The sequence below is a fragment of the Sarcophilus harrisii genome, chromosome 6 (assembly GCF_902635505.1).
Source record: "Sarcophilus harrisii chromosome 6, mSarHar1.11, whole genome shotgun sequence".
Lineage (NCBI taxonomy): Eukaryota > Metazoa > Chordata > Mammalia > Dasyuromorphia > Dasyuridae > Sarcophilus > Sarcophilus harrisii.
The window spans coordinates 15,122,039-15,139,625 of NC_045431.1; the positions used below are offsets into that span (position 1 = coordinate 15,122,039).

The window sequence follows — 17,587 nt, forward strand, 5'->3', positions numbered from 1 at the left end:
TTCTAACACTATTTGCTGTTTTAATCTTTTTTCCTTCTTGAAAATTATGGAAATGATCTTGCCTCACTATATAATCTTAAACTATGTTTACTTCTTAATTTTCTTGAATATCACAACCTAGTTATAGGCTTTGTTTCCCTTCAAGACACTATGGCATGGCAGAGGGCTAGATTTAAGAGTAGGAAAATCTCAGTTCAATTCCTGTCTAATACACTTTCTATGAGACTCTGGACAAATTATTTAACCCTTCTCTTCCTCAATTTTCTCTTCTGTAAAATAGGAGATAATGATAGAACCTATCTCACAAATCTGTTATAAAGATCCAACAAGATAACATATGTAAAGCACTTTTAAAATCTAAAGTTAGAAATGCTAGCCATTATTGTTACTATTATTATTATTATCCAATTTTTCAACAGTTATTTCCATTAGATCCAGTCATTCGGAAGGATACCTATTTGATTTATGGTAATGGTTTTACTAGATTTTTTGTGGGGTGTGTGTGTGTGTGTGTGTGAGTCCAACTTTTTATTATATTCTGTTTAATAAATTTTTTTGTTTTTCATCTGATTCTAAACAAGTCCAAAAGACTATGTAATTGCAAATTAACCTCACTGTATCAAATGATCTGTGATTTATATAACTGTAGGAATCCTAGAAATGAAAAATTTGAAGAAAACAGAGTAAATGATTTTTAGAGTCTCAGGTTCAAAGAGCTTAAGTAACATTTCTCTGGTCACATGGCTAGTGTTGGAGTCCAGATCACAAATGATTTTTTTCCTGACTCTAACTGCAAAATTCTATCTCTTGAGCTGTCTTGTATCATAATATTATAACATTAATGAAACACTAATAATATATTCTATTACCTGCAGTGACCATGGATTTAAAGCAGGACTTCTGATCTATCCGTGGCCAAATAATATACTTTGCCTTTGGTCTCTTGTGCCGTAATGTCAAGAAACACAGGGTTAGACTCATACCAGTTGCCATTGGCACAACAAAGCAGTCAGCCACTGAACGAACACCTGTAAATGAAGAAGCAATTAGAAATGAAGTCAACTAAAAGCATTTCATGGAATCACAAATTCTGTGCTGGAAAGAACTCAAAGGCCATCTAGCCCAACTCCCTTATTGGTAGCAGGTCAGCAAAAAGTAGCACAATGAATATCATACACACCAGCCAGCCTTAGGATGTCCAGAACTAATAAATTGGCTATTTTGTTCAAAAGGCTAGACCCTGCGGCTTTGGGTTGCACAGCAGCAATATCACCTGATCTTCCAATCCCATGAATGAACCTAAACAAAAGAAGGGTCAATGAATGGGAAAAAAGTCTTATGCAAAATAATTCACGTACATGTATGCAAATAAGATAATCTAGAAAATCAGAAGCAAGAGCTAGCTTTTAGGGGTAGAATCTGAGGCTTTTTTAAAAGGGTCCACAGAACATCCAGTTAAAATTTTCACTGGATATAAGAATCTCCTCTACAATATTACCAATAAGTATATTTATAATATGGAAACTATGATAATTAAATGATCAATTAATCATCCACAAAATTTTAATTTCTCCTTCCCTTAACCAGAATGAGTAAGCTAAAATTTTGTCAACACTTTGGGCAGTAAGGAGGAGTAACATTTGTTTCATCCTAAATTTTTTGTATTGTACAATTTCCTACCCAGATAAAAGAAAACTATGCTACTTTGCTGCTGGAGCTTACCAATAGAACCAGGATTAGAATAGAAAAAGAAGGAAATAATCTAATAAAAATAAAAGTGAGAACAAAACAAAGGGCATTTTTAAAGTATGACCTTTTAAAATGCTTATTATTAAATACCAGAAAATGCTGAACTCCATGTTGTGTTACATCAAGTAACAAGTGTTACAACAGGCTCAAAATTCAAGTGAGCAGTACAAACATACGGTAGCTATTTGCACTTTACTCCAGTGATTTGTTTAAGCTCCGTATGGTAAGATTTATTGGGACCACTGACCTGAGAGAAAAATCACACATGTGAACAGAGCAATGCTGTCCAAACTTTGGCAATGAAAAAAGCTTCCATTACTACTATCACAGTTCAAAGTCTCACAATGCTAGAGTGCTATTATAAGAAAACAGTGCAGATACACAACTAGAACTACTAAGGGCATACACCAAAAGAGATCAAAGAAAGAGGAAAAAGTCCAAATGTACAAAAATAATGACAGACATTGCTTTTGTGGGGGCAAAGAACTGGAAATCAAAAAAGTGACCATCAAGTGATAATGTGTGTGAATGGAAGGGAATAATACTGTACTGCAAGGAATTATGAAAAGAATTGTTTTAGAAAAAACCAGGAAGACTTTATATGAACTGATCAGTAAGAAATAGAAACAGAAAAATAACGTCTATAACAAGATTATAACAATTTTGAAAGACAAGAACTCTGATTAACACAGTGAATCATCATGACTCCAGAAGACCGATGATAAAGCACACTCTCCATCTCTTGAGAAGAGAGGTTACAGATTCAAAGTGAAGACTGAGATATAAATATTTTTGGATATTGCAATGAAGCAACTAATTTTACATGACTATGTATATTATGAGTTTTGTTTTTCTTTCTTTTTTCCCCAATGGGGGAGGTTAAGGAGGGAAAAAAAAGGATTTTTATTCATTGAACAAAATTCTAATGTAAAAAAAAATTAAGTATGGGGCAACTAGGTGGTGCAGTGGATAGAGAACCAGCCCTGAAGTCAGGAAGACCTGAGTTCAAATCTCATCTCAGACACTTAACACTTCCTAGCTGTGTGACCCTGGGCAAGTCACTTAACCCCAATTGCCTCAGCAAAAAAAATAATAATAATAATTAAAATTTAAAATTTTGTTTTAAAGTAGGCAGTACAAATCACAGTTTCTATATGAAATTAAGGAACTACAGAGCCAAACACCATATACTCCATATTGTCTAATGATGTCAAAAAATACCTATACAAAAAAAAAAAATTAGTAATTTAAAGGTAATACAATAAAAAGAGATTTTAATTTATAGTAATTTTTGAATCTTGGAAGTATGGCAGAAAGAGTACTGGATCTCATAACCAGGAAAACTGGGTTCAACTGCTAGTTCTGACACTATATAGATTCTTCTCATCTGCCATACAATGTGTTCAGGTCTCTGCTCATTCCTCAAAAAACATCTTCCCTTATCTTGCTAGCCCATAAGCTATCAAACTCTCCTTCCTCCCCTTAACTGTAAACTTCTAAAAAGACTCCTAATTTTTGATTTATTTATGATTCAAATCAATTACTTGCAAACGGGGTCCTATCCTCACAATTCCGCTAAAAAACAATTTTCTCCTTTAAGTGATGTTTCCTTCTTCCCAGGACCCCAGATTCATTCTGCCAAATCTAGTCAACTTTATTTCCAACACATCTCAGACCTTTCCAACTCATACCATTATTATTGCCTCCAGCCTGGATTACTGTTGACACTGGTTGGCCTTTTTCTACAACCTATCATACCACTGTCAAAATAATTTTCCTAAGGCATAGAATTAATGTTACTTCTCAGCTTAAACACTTTCCATGGCTCCTTACACCCTTCTAGATAAAAATGCCTACTCTTTCACTTGATAGTCAAAGTCCACAGCAATATAACACTAATATACCTTTCTGGTCTTATTTCTCATCAACTCCATATACTAGTCAAAATGGCCAACTAGTATGGTACCCCAAAAGATTTTCTTCACCCTTAAGCATTCATGCAGATCTAACCCTCATATCAAGAATGTATTACTTCTGACTTTCACGTGCCATTTCTTTCTTGATTTACCTCACATTTATTTCAAATTTCACACCTGTCTTTTGCACTTATCATAATCTGGTTTATATCACTTATATACACTTTATCACCCTATTAGATTATGTGTCCTTTAAGTACACAGGCCGTTTCATTCTTCATCTCTTTCCTCTAGCCCTTATCAGGGTCTTATTTATAGCAATCACTTAATAAATGTTAGTGGAAGTGAATTGTCATATTGGTATACCTGACAATACACACAAAATGTGCTCCTTGAAAAGTTGATCCTAAAGTATAATTATCACAGTTTTTTAAATCACCAAATTAAAAAAAAAAATTTCTCTTAACATTACTTGGGAATTTGCTAGCCAGAAGTCTACACAGCAGGCTGAGATAAAGCAGAACGTACCAGTACTAAGCTCCAATAAAATAAAAAGAGTAACGGCCAATTAATAATAACAAATTAAACTGTGAGAATCCCTTGAGAAGAGGGACTGTCTTTTGCCTTTCTTTGCATCTCCAGAACTTAGCACACTGCCAAAGATGAGTCGGCCCCTGATAAATGCTAGCTGTGACCGACACTTGCAAATATGGAATCATTGAGATGAACTCTAAAATCCTATGCCTCAACAATTATAACTTTATCGTGCTAAGCCACTTTCAAAAAGCTTTCATAAACATTAGTAAATTCACTGTTGCTATTAACCTATGAGAGTAATTTCATTACTGTGAGCTGCTGTAAGAACAAAAATGTTTAATACATTAGACAAAATATGGCCCCCCAAATCTGACATATAAAATTTCACTACTACAGGTGTTTAATATAGATATATAATTTTCTTCCTTTCAAAGAGATATTTAAAAGCAATATGATTTTTAGGTTCTAAAGGGATCTAAAACTGTGCATGTCCTTTGACCCAGCAGTACTTCTACTAAGATTGTATTCCAAAGAGCTCAAATAAGAAGGGCAAGTTCCTATGTGTACAAAAATATTTCTAATAAGAAGCTCTTTTTGGGGTGGCAAGGAATTGAAAATTGAGAGGATGCTCATCAACTGGGGAAAGGCTGATTAAGTTGTGACATATGACTGTGATGGAATACTAGTGTGCTAATGGAAATGAAAGGGGGTGGTTTCAGGGAAAAAAAAACATGGCAAGACCTATCTGACTGGTGCAAAGTGAAGTAGAAGAATCTGGAGATCATTGTATACAGTAACAATAATGTTGTAATTAATGATAATCAACTTGTGAAAGACTTGGCTAACTGAGCAATAAAACAATCAGGAAAATTCCAAAATGAAAAAATGCTATATACCTAGAAAGAAGTGATGAACTCTGAGTGGAAAATTGAAGTATAACTTCTTCATTTTCTTTATTTTTCTTGATTTTTTTTTTTAATATGGCTGATATGCAAATGTTTTGCATGATTTCACATGTACAAGTGACATACTACTTGCCTGCCTAGTGAATAGGAGAGAATAATGAACTGAAAATGCAATAAAAATGCTAAAAGTTAATGAAAAGATTTTAGAAATATAAATAAGATTGAAATTAAAATTAAAGCAATGTTTTACACTTTAATAAGATCATATTAAAACCAAAAGACATAAATGGTCCATGAATTCTTAAACTTATACCTAACATGAAGTAACCAACCAACCAGTAAATGGTAAATAATGGGGAAAGCCTCTAAAATTATAAGATAAGTCAATAGAAAATAGTTCAATTTATTCAAGTGAAATTTAAACTTTTTAACAAGTATTACAGAAAATAAAATGCAATTGAAGAACAATTTTCAGGTGTTTATTTTTAAGTTCAAAGAACTTCTAAATTAGAAAATAGAGACAACCATATAATTTGCTCTTTAAAACATTTTAAACATTTTCAAAGACTTTACAAAATTAAACATTTTTATAGGATATAACAACACACTATTTTTTAAAAATTACCTGTAATGTCGACGGGCAACTAACCCAGACGCTACTCTACCTTCCCTTTCTCCCACACCACAGTTGCCCAGGAAATTGTTACTATCCATAATGGCAAGTTCGTGGAGAAACAGCTCAATAGTACTTTCATCCCAACCATCTTCCGGACATTTACCCTTTGGAAAAGGAAAATATGTTTGAAAAATTTAATTAAAGAATTTGGCTTTCGGTAGCCTGATTTGCTACTACTATAAGGGTTTTACTGACATTTCCATGTTTCATAGAGGGGATCAAGGGCCAGACTTGGAATCAAGAAGACAAAGGCTCCAATTGCACTCTGTTGCTGTACAATTATTTTTGATCACATCCAACCCTCATAACCCGACTTGGGTTTCTTTTGGCAAAGACACTGGAGTGGTTCACCATTTTCTTGAGTTTATTTTAAGATACGGAAACCGAGGCAGGGAGGGCTAAGTGGCATGACCGAGGTCACCCAGCTGGTGCGCAGCTGAGGCCAAGTCTGAACACAGGTTTTTTCTGACCACCCAGCTGCCCATCCAAGGGCACAGCCAATACTTAGCTGTGGTCATCGGCTTCCTGCGAGCCTGAGTTTCCTCCTGTGGAAAATACCTCCCCCGCCTATCTTCACAGGGATCTAAAGCTCAGCTTGGATGAGCTATAGGGAGCTATGACTGTTCAGCTACAGCCACCTTTCTGAAGGCCCAGAGCCAGGCAAAGACTCCAGAGGTTTCCCATTTTCCTCCCCGACGTTTGACCAGGATCATACCAGAGATTAGTGTGGGGCTTGATTCCCAGTTTCCTCTACTTATATATACAATGTAGGGGAGAAGGTGGATGGACAAAGGGAGAGGATGCTAAGAAACAACTGGGCTACTCCAAGTCACCTCCATTAACCTTTCCGTTATGGGATCATTTGAAAAACTAGACATTTCTAAAAAAAAAAAAAAAAACAAAAACACTAACATCAGGGCACCAGCCGTGACCTTCACTGGGCATTTGTCCACACAGGCCGGCAGCCTCCGGACACAGGAGCCACCAGTCCCTTAAAATTAAAAAATAGGGGTTCCTAACCTTGGGGGGTTGTGGACAGATTTCGGGGGTCCATGAACTTGAAAGAAAAAGTTCATTAACACTGAATAAACTTGAACAACTCCTACTCCGCCCACTAACCTCTGACCCTTGGCATTTCTTTCAGGACAATTTCCTGAATTATTCTAAGAAGGTTCTGAATTTTCCGGAATGATTGTGAAAATTCCCCATTCAGTCGCGCAGGCCCGCGTGTCTGCGCCGGCCAGCGGGTCACTCACTCCCCGGGAAGCCCGAGGGCCATTCGCAGCGAGGCAGCGTGGGGGCGGGCCGGGCTCTCTGGAGTCTCTTCTCCCTCCCCCCGGGCACTTTAGACGGGAAGCTCCCCGAGGGCAGGCGCTCCCCTCCGGTGACTGACCGGATTTCCGCGGGCGAGCCGCTACACCCACGTGGGCCGCTCGGGGCCGCCGGGCAGTCGCGTCTGGCTCCCGGGGGGCTGAGGCCCGGGGGGGGGGAGGGGAGGGAGGGGGGAGGGGAGTGACAACCACGCGAGACCGTGCAGATACTGCAGACGCCCGATGGGTGCTTGATGACTGGGCCCGCGCGGAGCCCCGGCCGAGGGGGGAGGGGAGCGGGCACCTCGGTACCTTCTCCAGCAGGAGCCGTATGAGGTGCTCGTGGGAGCGGCGGGCCTCACAGCCCTGCCGCACGTAGGCCGGGGACACCAACCGCTCGCCCGCCGCGAAGTTCTCGCAATTCATGGCGCCCGCGGCGGCAGTCGCGCGGGGGGCCGAGGACTGGCAGACCAGGCGGAACCCAGGTGCAGAGCGTCCGCGGCGAGTCACGGAGACGCTGCGCGCAGGGGCGTGGCCATTCCCACCTCTTCCTTCTCTCCCCACACCCCCGCTCCTCGGGAGAACGGAGCATGCGCGGTGACGCCCGGTAATAATGCCAGCAGGGGGCGGGGAGAATAAGGCAGCAAGCTCCACCCCTTCTCCTAGGAAACACTTCTAATTGGTCGGAAGCCTTGATTGTTCCGGAGCCGCTGTTAGGCAAACAGAATTCGTCCTCCCACAAGAATAAGTCAGCATTTCTCGCGGGGTGGAATGAAGTAAGCTGTTTACCTCATACTGTGAGCAAACACAGGGATTACAAATCACCATCGATCCCCCCTGAACGGGGAATCAAATCTTTTAGTCTGGGAAGCCCTTGTCCTTCCTCGAAAGGGCGGGACTAGTCACCAGGCAACCAGTGGGCGGGGCTTTTCTCTCTCCAATCCGCTCTGCCCAGAATGGGAACGCCCCTCCCTGCTGATGCCCTGGGAACCTCGGAGTGAACTTTGCCTCGATTACCGTCCTCTGGAAAAATCAAGCCTTTTCAATCCATTTGGGGTTTCCTATGTGGATTGTTGGACTCCTTTTCAGGAGCCACGGATTTGCCCGATCTGGTTCAGCCCTCTCATATTCTACACTTGATGACCTTATTTTCCCCAAGACTAGCTTTAAGAGATTTTTTTTAAATATATAATTAAAACACTTTTTAAAGTTCAAAAGTAGTGATTTAAGAAATAGGACTGCAAGAAAACTAGGGTGATGTAAGAAAATCCAATTAGATAAGTTACATCCTAAATATCTATCCATTTATACTGCCTCTATAGGCATGCATTATTTGTGCATGTGGAAACCAGCAAACTGTAAGCTTCATGAAGGCAATGACCAGCTCTTAATTAGACTTTCTATCTCAATATCACCCCAACTGTACACCCTAGCACAGGACTCTAAACACCTCTAGTATATAATAAATATTTACCAAATGAAAAATAAAAGATCTAAGACTTACTAAATATTGAGAAATCTTAGAAGAAAGTCAAAATACGACTGGATAAAGTAAAGTTGGAGCAGTATCAAATCAATTTCCTTTCCTCTTTTTGCCAGGAAGATCAAAGAGAATCTTTAGGAACAGCAGCATCACATGGTGGGCATTAGTCCAAATACAGAATTGGAGATTGTTGCCAAAGAAAAGGTGGGTACCCAGTACCTAGCGCAGTGCATTGTTCATAACTACATATTTCAAGGAAATGTAATTTTGTTGCTGTGCATACTTTCTCCGATGACACAGATCAAAACCTTTCTATATGGTGGGAGGAATATAAAAATAAAACAAAAAACCCTCCTATAACATAGTAGATAGTGTTGAAAAGTTGTTGAAACCAAAAAAAAAAAAAAAAAGTCATCACCCTACAACTAACCCAGTAGTGAGTTTCTCTGAATTTAGCGAGGTTGGTCCTTGGACAACAACAATATATATAGTGCATCATCAGCTCCATACTCAAAGCTTAACATGGTGGGACCTACTCATGTTTGTCTTTCACTGATATAGCTTTTGAGATTCCAAGTTCACCTTCACACCAAGAAGGATAGAATAGGACTTTAGTCCAAAGCCATTCACATTTCATAAATATTTGCTGAGTTGAAGACTGGGGATCATCTGCTCATTAAATGCCCAGGAAGAAATGCCAAAGGCGTCATAATTAGCAGAATTTATGCAATATTGCCACAAACTGGCATCCTTTATTAGTAATTGCAAAATCTCAAGAACATTAGTTTACAGCCAATTGAAAGTCAGTGATAAAGGATGGTCTTATATGTCTGTATCCAATCACAATATATAAAGTTTTAATTGCAAAGACTCAAGAACATTAGTTTATAACCAATTGAAAGTCAGGGATAAAGGATGGTCTTATATGTCTGTATCCAATCACAATATATAAAGTTTTAATTGCAAAGACTCAAGAACATTAGTTTATAACCAATTGGAAGTCAGTAATAAAGGATGGTCTTATATGTCTGTATCCAATTACAATATATAAAGTTTTAAAAGTTGCAGGTATAAAAAGAGAACACTTATCTCTCAGGAATCCTCCTCAAAAACAGGGAAGCTGAACAAGAAAGGATTACTGTTGTGTGTTACACATTACAGAAGTAATTATGTGTGGCCCTGAATTGCCCCAGAGGCAGGTATAAGTACTAGGTATAGCCTACAACTCTTCTGGAAGAACTAGACCATCCTGGTCTGAAAGGATCCTATTGCTTAGGCTAAGTTCAGTATAAGAAGAAGTTGTCTTTTGTGAATTCTGTGTGTAATGTGGAAAAGATCAAAGTATTTCAACATTTAAAGTTGAAAAGAAGATGAGAGAGAGCAAATAGAAATATGGAATACCATTAATCTATTGCACTAGGTAGAGGCTTAATAATTGATTGAGATAGGGATTGGAGACCAGCAATGAACTCAATTCAGTGAGCCAGAGTTGATGAATCCCAAAATCAGCCTTGAGGTATCCTTGTAGAAAAGATTTTATTCTGACATAAAACAAGCAAAAGTTTAGACACTTCTTTCCAGTCTGAGAGAGAATCAGGCCATGTCTAGGAAACTTGTTACAATTAGATTAGAAAGTTTAGATGTCAATCTGGGAGTTTTATTTTATATATTATTATCTTACTATCTTACCCCTCTCATAAATAAAATCTCAACAAAATGTTCATTGGCCTGGAGGATATAGCAACAGGAAAAGAAAGCAGAGGGAGGGCTAGAAATAGGTTTCAAGGAAGAGTAGACCCCCTCCCCAATTTAAAAATAATTGATTTTTACAAAAAGAAATAGTACCAGAAAAACAGGGAGATAAGTGTTAGTCTACATTCAGGAAGCCAGACCAGTTTGAGGTTCTGGAAGCACAGTATTATGAATTCAGGTTCAGCTATCATGCAGGTTGAAAAATCTTGCCCAAGATGGGGTGTAATCTCTTGCTAAAGATGGGGTCTCCCGGACAAGTGCCAAGCAGAGGAGTGACTTCTCCAAGAAGTTGAGTCAAGTTAGTCAAATCATAAAGGCCCAAGAATAGAAGCTTCACAGGCCCTTCTGTCAGCATGCATTATTGCCAGGAGTGGCAGGGTAAATTGGCCCATGGCCACACTGACGTATCATTTAGGGCAGAGATAAGGAATAGATATGGCCAAGAACAGGGCCGTTTCTATTTAATTTAATTCTGTTAAATTAATAATTTAATTACTAGGACCCCCCAACTCCTGTTATCAGATTACAGGGTCTCTTGTCAGAAAGGAGCACTTCTTGAGAAGTTGGGCATGTACCATAAGACGTACTTGTTGCCCATCTCTGCCTCCCCTGCCCGTGGTTTGCTGGGAGGACACATCAAACTCCTGATTATCTGTAGTGAACTTCCCTGCTCTGATAGACAATAGAAACGACTCAGCCCCTTTCCTTTAGGACTTTCTCCTCTTACATTTTCTCTCCTTCAGGTGGTGATGGTTTGCATCAGAGACACACAGCTGTACATGAACCAAAGACTCACAGAATTCTAATCTAGATGCATTATCTCCCACTCCCCATGTCAATCTGGTGCCCAGTCCTACCAATCCTATTCTGCTAACCTCTCTCCTATGGACTCCCTTCTCTCTTCTGCCATGGCCACCAGCCTGGCTCAGCTCTTCATCACCTGGTTCTTGTTATTTAGTCGTGATCCTTGGGACCAATTGGCCATGGAGGTTTCTTGGCCAGAATCCTGATCTGGTTTGTCATTTCCTTCTCTAGGTTAATGCAGGCAGGGAGTAAGTGATTTGCTCAGGGTCACACAGCTAATAAGTGTCTGAAGTCACATTTAATCTCAGGGCTTTCTGCCTCCAAGCCCAGTGTTCTTATCCACCGGACCACCTAGTTTCATCACCTCATACCTGGACTATCACAGCAGCCTACTGACTGGTCTCTGCCTCAAGTCTCTCCCCATTCCAGTCCTTTCTCCATTTGGGTATCAAAGTGATCTTACTAAAACTTGCTCTAGTCAATCAATTCATAGAGTCCAGGATCAAATATAACATCCTCTGTTTGCTGTTCCCAATGCTTCCCAGTCTGACCTATACTTAGCATTTCAGTTTTCTTACACTTTACTCCCCTCTAAGTATTTTACAATCCATGGAGATTGGCCTTCTTTCATTGTTCCTCAAACAAGACACTCCATCTTCCAACTAAGGGCATTTTCTCTGGCTGACATCCTTGAACACTCTTCCTTCTTATCTATATCTTCTGGCTTCCTTTAAGTCCCAGCTAAAATCTCACTTCTAAAAAGACCTATGCTGATCTCCCTTAATGTTAATACCTTCCTTCTGAGATTATCTCCAATTTATCTTGTTTATACACTGCTGTTTGTATATTATCACCACCATCAGAATGTGAGCTCTTTGAGAGCAGGATCTGGTTTTTCTTTTTTGCTTTTCTCTGTATCTTCAACATTTCTTACAGGGACTAACACATAGTAGGTGCTTAATAGATGTTTATTGACTCTTAAGGGCCAGGGCAATTCTCTGAGAGCCTCCACAGCTGTGGATCATAACATCTGAAGGAGTTGCTGACACAGGTGTTGCAGAATGGGAATGAGATAAACTGGAGGCAGAGGGAAGAGGAGAAAGGTCAGGCAACGCAGCAGCCTCTCAGTCAAAGAGGTCAGAGAACAGCAATTGTGTCCCTTTCCTTATATCATCCTCTCATAAGAGGAGATCCATTCTGGGTTGGATCTCCAGAAGCCACCGTCAGGTGGCTCCCGTGTATTCCAACAATTGACTGACTAACAATCTTGAGAAATGGACATTTCCAGTCTTGGAAATTTGAACCTTGGAAGTTAAATCTTATGCTTAATCCTAATTTCAAGTCATTCAGACTAAAGGAAGTCAGACACTAACTGATCAGGAGACCAGAACCTTGCCAACCTTCCATGATTGCTATGAGATGCTCAGACACTACAAATCTTTTCTCAGTCCTCCAAAGGAATTTTATCTTCTGAATGGAATATAATAAGTATAATGAGAAGTATTATTTTATGTTTCCTATTTTTATTCCTGCATACATGAGGCCTCTGTGTTTTAGACATTTCATGTGGGACAAAATAAAAATGTTGCACCATGCCAGAAACTCTTTAATCGCCTTTGTGGGAAGGGATTCTTTTGGGGAGTCCCTAGACGTGAACTTAGTGTGCTTTAGAGTTTTTCCTGAAAGAATACAGGTGGAAAGAGGCAGAAAGATAAGCATGATCCTCTTTGGGGTCAGGGTCCCCAAGACTTAATATAGAGATCCATGACATCAGGGAAGTAGATTTATGTGGGGAAGGGTTATGCAAGGAATTGCTCACTTTCCCCTCCAGAACCATGTGGGTCCAGTGGCCAGATATAGATCAGGATGATTGGAGATGGACGTGGATACAATGAGAGACTAAAATGAAGAGGTTCAACTTGATAATCTCCAAAAGTTTCTTATCCGATGATTCTAAGGTAATTTGGAAGAAAAGAGCCAGCAAAAATGACTCATTTGGTTTCCAAGGGAACTCTACTGACTGGAAAAAAAGGCAATCATCGGATTTTTCACAGACCGGACTAAAGCCCTTAAGTACTTTTCTGTTTATGATCTGGAAGAAAAAATAATAAAATGATGCTCTAAGAAAAAGCAAAGGCCTACCCTAAGATTAGCAAAAACAGTTCTATTTTAGGAGAGAGAGAAATCAGTTTGAGAGAGCTAGACACCCGCTAGCGACAGGAAGAGTCCAGCTCCTTAAGACTCCTAGTTAAAGCAGCAATAGAAGAAAATCTGTGTGCTGCTTATGTACTTCAGAAATGTTAAGGGCCATGGGCTCTTCAATGCCTCAAGTACCATAAGTGAGAGAAAGTCACAGACTAGTCTTTAACCAGAATTAGGAGAACGCATTGTGAGATTGACTCTGGTGAACTTGTGATTATCTCGGTGGGAATAGTGCTTCTGCCAAGGCAGTTCTCAGCTTTCTAATTCCCTTCCATTCTTGACCTGGCTTTCCCACAAATACTCCATAAAGAATTCATCCGATTCTTCGGAGGTTCCTCTTGTTCTTTTGCTGTCTGAGAGCACCCATGTGCCATTCTCTGTCCATCTACAGTGTCTTATTCTTGTAATGTGGCTAATTCACCTTCCTTTTCTGGTGATATATGCCCTTGACAATGCATTTTATGGCATTTCTTATATGTCAGTTCTAATTTGCTCCACAATGCACCAGACTGTATTCGGCAGTTATAATAATAGTTGAAGTATAGGGAGAAAAATGCTTCATTTAAACAGAGCTGCGGTTTAAAAAAAAATTTTTTTTGCTCTAAATTGTATTTGACATCATTTATATGCTGCAGAAGGCAGCATGTGCCAGGTAAGTCAAACTACCACCACTGCTTTGACCACACTCTCCCCTAAGACCCTAATGAGGACAGAACAGGACCTTGAACCAAGAGTATAGTTGTGATCATCCAAACCATCAGACCTGCTTTTAGTGCACCTCCCAGAGCCATCATCGAAGGGCAAAATCATGGTAGTGATGGATTTCATCTTCTTCACCACTTCCAACAGCAACTGCTTAGGAACTGCCATTAACAGACCCAGGAGCTCTAGGAGTGACAGCACCCCTCCCCCAGACTATTATGGCTACTTCTAGCCCAGCCTTCACAGCCATCATCAGGGGAAAACAATCCTGAGAAGAAGGGACCAAGAGTACTTACAAAAGTTAAAAAAACTAATTTAACTAAAACAACAAGGCACCCCTGAAGGGGAGATAGGAGGATAACTTGTACCAGACAAATCAAAATCCCACTATCATTCTGACCACCACCTCTCTTCATGCCCTGATGGGAAGTCAAGAACTCTGAACCCAAGAGCCTTGGGAAGAGAAATATTTTCAGCCCAGTATCTTCAAACATCATCGTGGGAAGCAAATCTTATGGAGTTACAGCCCAGCAACTGCTCCTAAAGGTGCTGTGGTCTTCTGGGACATCTACTGATGTCCAAGAAAAAAAAATTGTCTTGTCACCAAAGTCTTTGACACCATCAAATTGGTCTCTCATCAGAAATTGAAATGATTTTTTCAGTGGAAATGACATTAAAGAAGAGGCACTGCCATCTGCTTTGTCACTGTACCCAAAGGACCATGGGACCTTTCTCTCTGACTTGTATCTGAAACCTTCCATATGGGTTGTGCTCCCCCTAAAATGTGAACTCCTTGAGAGCAGAAACCAGATCATCTTACTTCTCTTTGTATTCCCAGTACTTTGCACATATTAAGTGCTTTAATCATTCATCCAAATGCAAATTAGTATATATATATATATATATGTATGTATATATATACATACATATATATATATATACTTGCATACACACGCACATACACACATATATTTGTGACAGCAGAGTCAGGTGGTAGATGCTAGACCGAGGTTCACATGAGATTCTACCACACTATAGTCATTTTCACTAGTTCACTCCTGTGCTTTCCCTAATAAAATGCAGCAAAATGTCACATAAATAATTAATTAACTGGTGGTAAATGGTGATAACATATTAATTGTCTACCAGACGGCATTCGGACTACCTGTAAGTAGCCTACCAACTAAGACATGATTTAGAATAGAGATAAAGGTAAATAGACCTGTGATTTCTTGGCACACAGAATTCCCAGGAGACAAAAGTCTGTCTGTACTTCTATCTCTTCTCTGCAAGTTAAGGACTTCAGGAACTCTCTAAAGCACTTGAGCAAGTGACTTGCTCAAGGTCATGCTGTAATATGTGTCAGAGACAGAATTTGAATCCAGCTCTTTTTGCCTTCAAGGTGAGCCCTCTATCCCTTCTAATATGGAGTGATGTGATGCTCCAAATTACCAAAAATACAACGTCCACCTCATCTGCATTCTTGCCTGAGGAAAACCCAACCAATTGGTTCATGAAACAATACTCAATCCTCCATTTAGAGAGGGCTCCTGGACTAGCCACTATTCATTCTCCATCCAACTGCATTCCTTTGACCAAACTCTGTTATACCCCAGTGCAGAATATCTTCCCCTGGGATACTTAATTCAAAATTTGAAACTTAAGTTTTCTCTTCTTTCCCTGCGCCCCTTAGCTTATTGACTTTGTCTTCTTCCCTCATTGGAGTATAAGTTCCTTGACAAGAACTATCTTTCTTTTTCACATCTGTATCCCCATTCCTTAGTACAGGGCCTCACACATAGTAACCTTTCAGTGAATGTATATTAATTAATTGACAACACATCGCCATGCCTCCATAGGTGTTACTGAAGCTGCTGACATTGTAACCCAGAGGAAATAATCATAAAAACCTTTTTTATAATCTCGAGGTTTGCTACCTCTCTGGGGTTGCTCTCTGATGATTCTACATGGAGATACAGTTGCCATCTAACAGCTCTCTGATGAATCGTGGCTACTATGTAGCCTCTTTCCTAAACGGGGGTGAGGACAGTTATCTCCAGGACATAATTTAGCTCTTTTGAGATTCAGATCCTTGGCCACATCCAGCCAGCCAGTGAGTCAGATGAAATGTCTTCTGAACTCACTTTGCTTCCCTCCAGAAACAAGATCCCCAGGTCAGCCTATATTTGTGTTGGAGAAAATTGCCTCTGGGGATGCAAAAATGAACAAAGTGAATTTAAAAGACAGATTTGACTGGAAGGATCAATCCGAATCCTGTTTCTATTTCTCTAACTAACACCTTCAAGAGATGGATATAGATAGAACCTTGGAGTGGGGAAAATCCCACTTCAAATTTCAAATTAAGTGCACTAGGTGCATAACAATGTGTTTCACTGCATTTCTCTGAGCCTCAGTTTTCTTAGCTGTAAAATGGGGGATAATAATTACCTACCTCACAGGGTTGCTGTGGGATAAAGGAAAAGCTATAGAAATGTGATTAAAAAGTGTTGTGTAAGTGAAGATATAAATATGTATATATACATACATGTGTGAGAAATTTCCCATATTTCAGTCCTTACACTGGGCTCTACCATGCTCCAAGACTGGGTCCTTTCTTTCTCAGCCCCTTTCCTCTTTTCAGTTTCCTTTATGCTTTGTATTCCCCCAATTAGATTATCAGATCCTTGAGTCCTTAAGGATAAAGACTGTCTTTCTTTTAATTATTTTTCTCTCTAGCACTTAACATAATGCCTGCACATAGTAGTGATAAAAAAAAAATTATTTACTAATATATCTACATATCTACACACATGTCTATATACATATATATACACAGTGCACATGTGTGTGTGTCCAGATAGAGGATTCAAACCTAAAAAGCTCAAATATGGAGAAACATTTACAAAAATTCAAAACTTTTAACTTTGATTTGTGCTAAGTAGAATAAACCAAGTTTTACCCAAGTGAGAAATAGTTCAGTTGCTTTTCTCTACCTTTCAAAGTAATCAAAGGAAAGTTTTCAAAGCATGAATGTCTCATGAGTATCTGCTAATAGAGTTTGCTTACTCGGTTTAGCTCCTTAGAGATAACTTAACATTTGCATTACTAACAGCCTTTTTAAAAAGTGTGTTGATATTCTGGTTGAGAATGGACCTAAATTGTTCTCTGTATTTAGATAGGTCCCATATGGCTGTTCAAATAGGTACACCCATCTGCACATGGGCATTTTACCACATAGAATCCAAAACATTTATGTGGACTGAATAAAGTCATTTATTTAAATGTACGGTTAAGTAGGTTCAGATTTGACTAAATAAGCATATTATTTTATCCAACTCTGGATCAGCCTCCCAGACCCAAGGCAAATAGATATTAGAAAGATCCACTATTGGGATCTCCTCCATTATTGTTCTTCCTTCCACCTCTCTTCCCCTTATCCCAAGTTGCTTACCCCTTATTAAGGCTGCCAATGGCTATTCACACCATGGAGATAACATGAGTCAAAAACTATAATCTTTCTAATGAAGTCAAGCCCCACCAGGCCCTACCAC

The 17,587-nt window shown here is 39.4% G+C and overlaps 2 protein-coding genes across 4 annotated transcripts in view; one reads left to right on the top strand and one right to left on the bottom strand.

Annotated features, from left to right (window-relative positions):
• Window positions 1–7,689, bottom strand: part of SEPSECS (Sep (O-phosphoserine) tRNA:Sec (selenocysteine) tRNA synthase) — a 54,239-nt gene extending 46,550 nt beyond the window's left edge. The window contains exons 1-4 of one of the 3 annotated variants that reach the window (XM_031943054.1): window positions 7,406–7,689; window positions 5,733–5,887; window positions 1,181–1,299; window positions 870–1,028 (exon numbers count right to left, since the gene is read on the bottom strand). In XM_031943054.1, coding sequence (XP_031798914.1) covers window positions 870–1,028; window positions 1,181–1,299; window positions 5,733–5,887; window positions 7,406–7,519 — 547 coding nt within the window. In that variant the 5' untranslated portion in view covers window positions 7,520–7,689. Of the gene's footprint in view, window positions 1–869; window positions 1,029–1,180; window positions 1,300–5,098; window positions 5,651–5,732; window positions 5,888–6,902; window positions 7,377–7,405 lie in introns of those variants that run through there. The other 2 variants (XM_031943056.1, XM_031943055.1) reach the window with 2 other exon arrangements.
• Window positions 7,690–7,784: 95 nt separating this feature from the next.
• Window positions 7,785–17,587, top strand: part of PI4K2B (phosphatidylinositol 4-kinase type 2 beta) — a 100,936-nt gene continuing 91,133 nt past the window's right edge. The window contains exons 1-2 of the mRNA XM_031943058.1: window positions 7,785–7,869; window positions 8,693–8,780. Coding sequence (XP_031798918.1) covers window positions 8,730–8,780 — 51 coding nt within the window. The 5' untranslated portion in view covers window positions 7,785–7,869; window positions 8,693–8,729. The remainder of the gene's footprint in view (window positions 7,870–8,692; window positions 8,781–17,587) is intronic.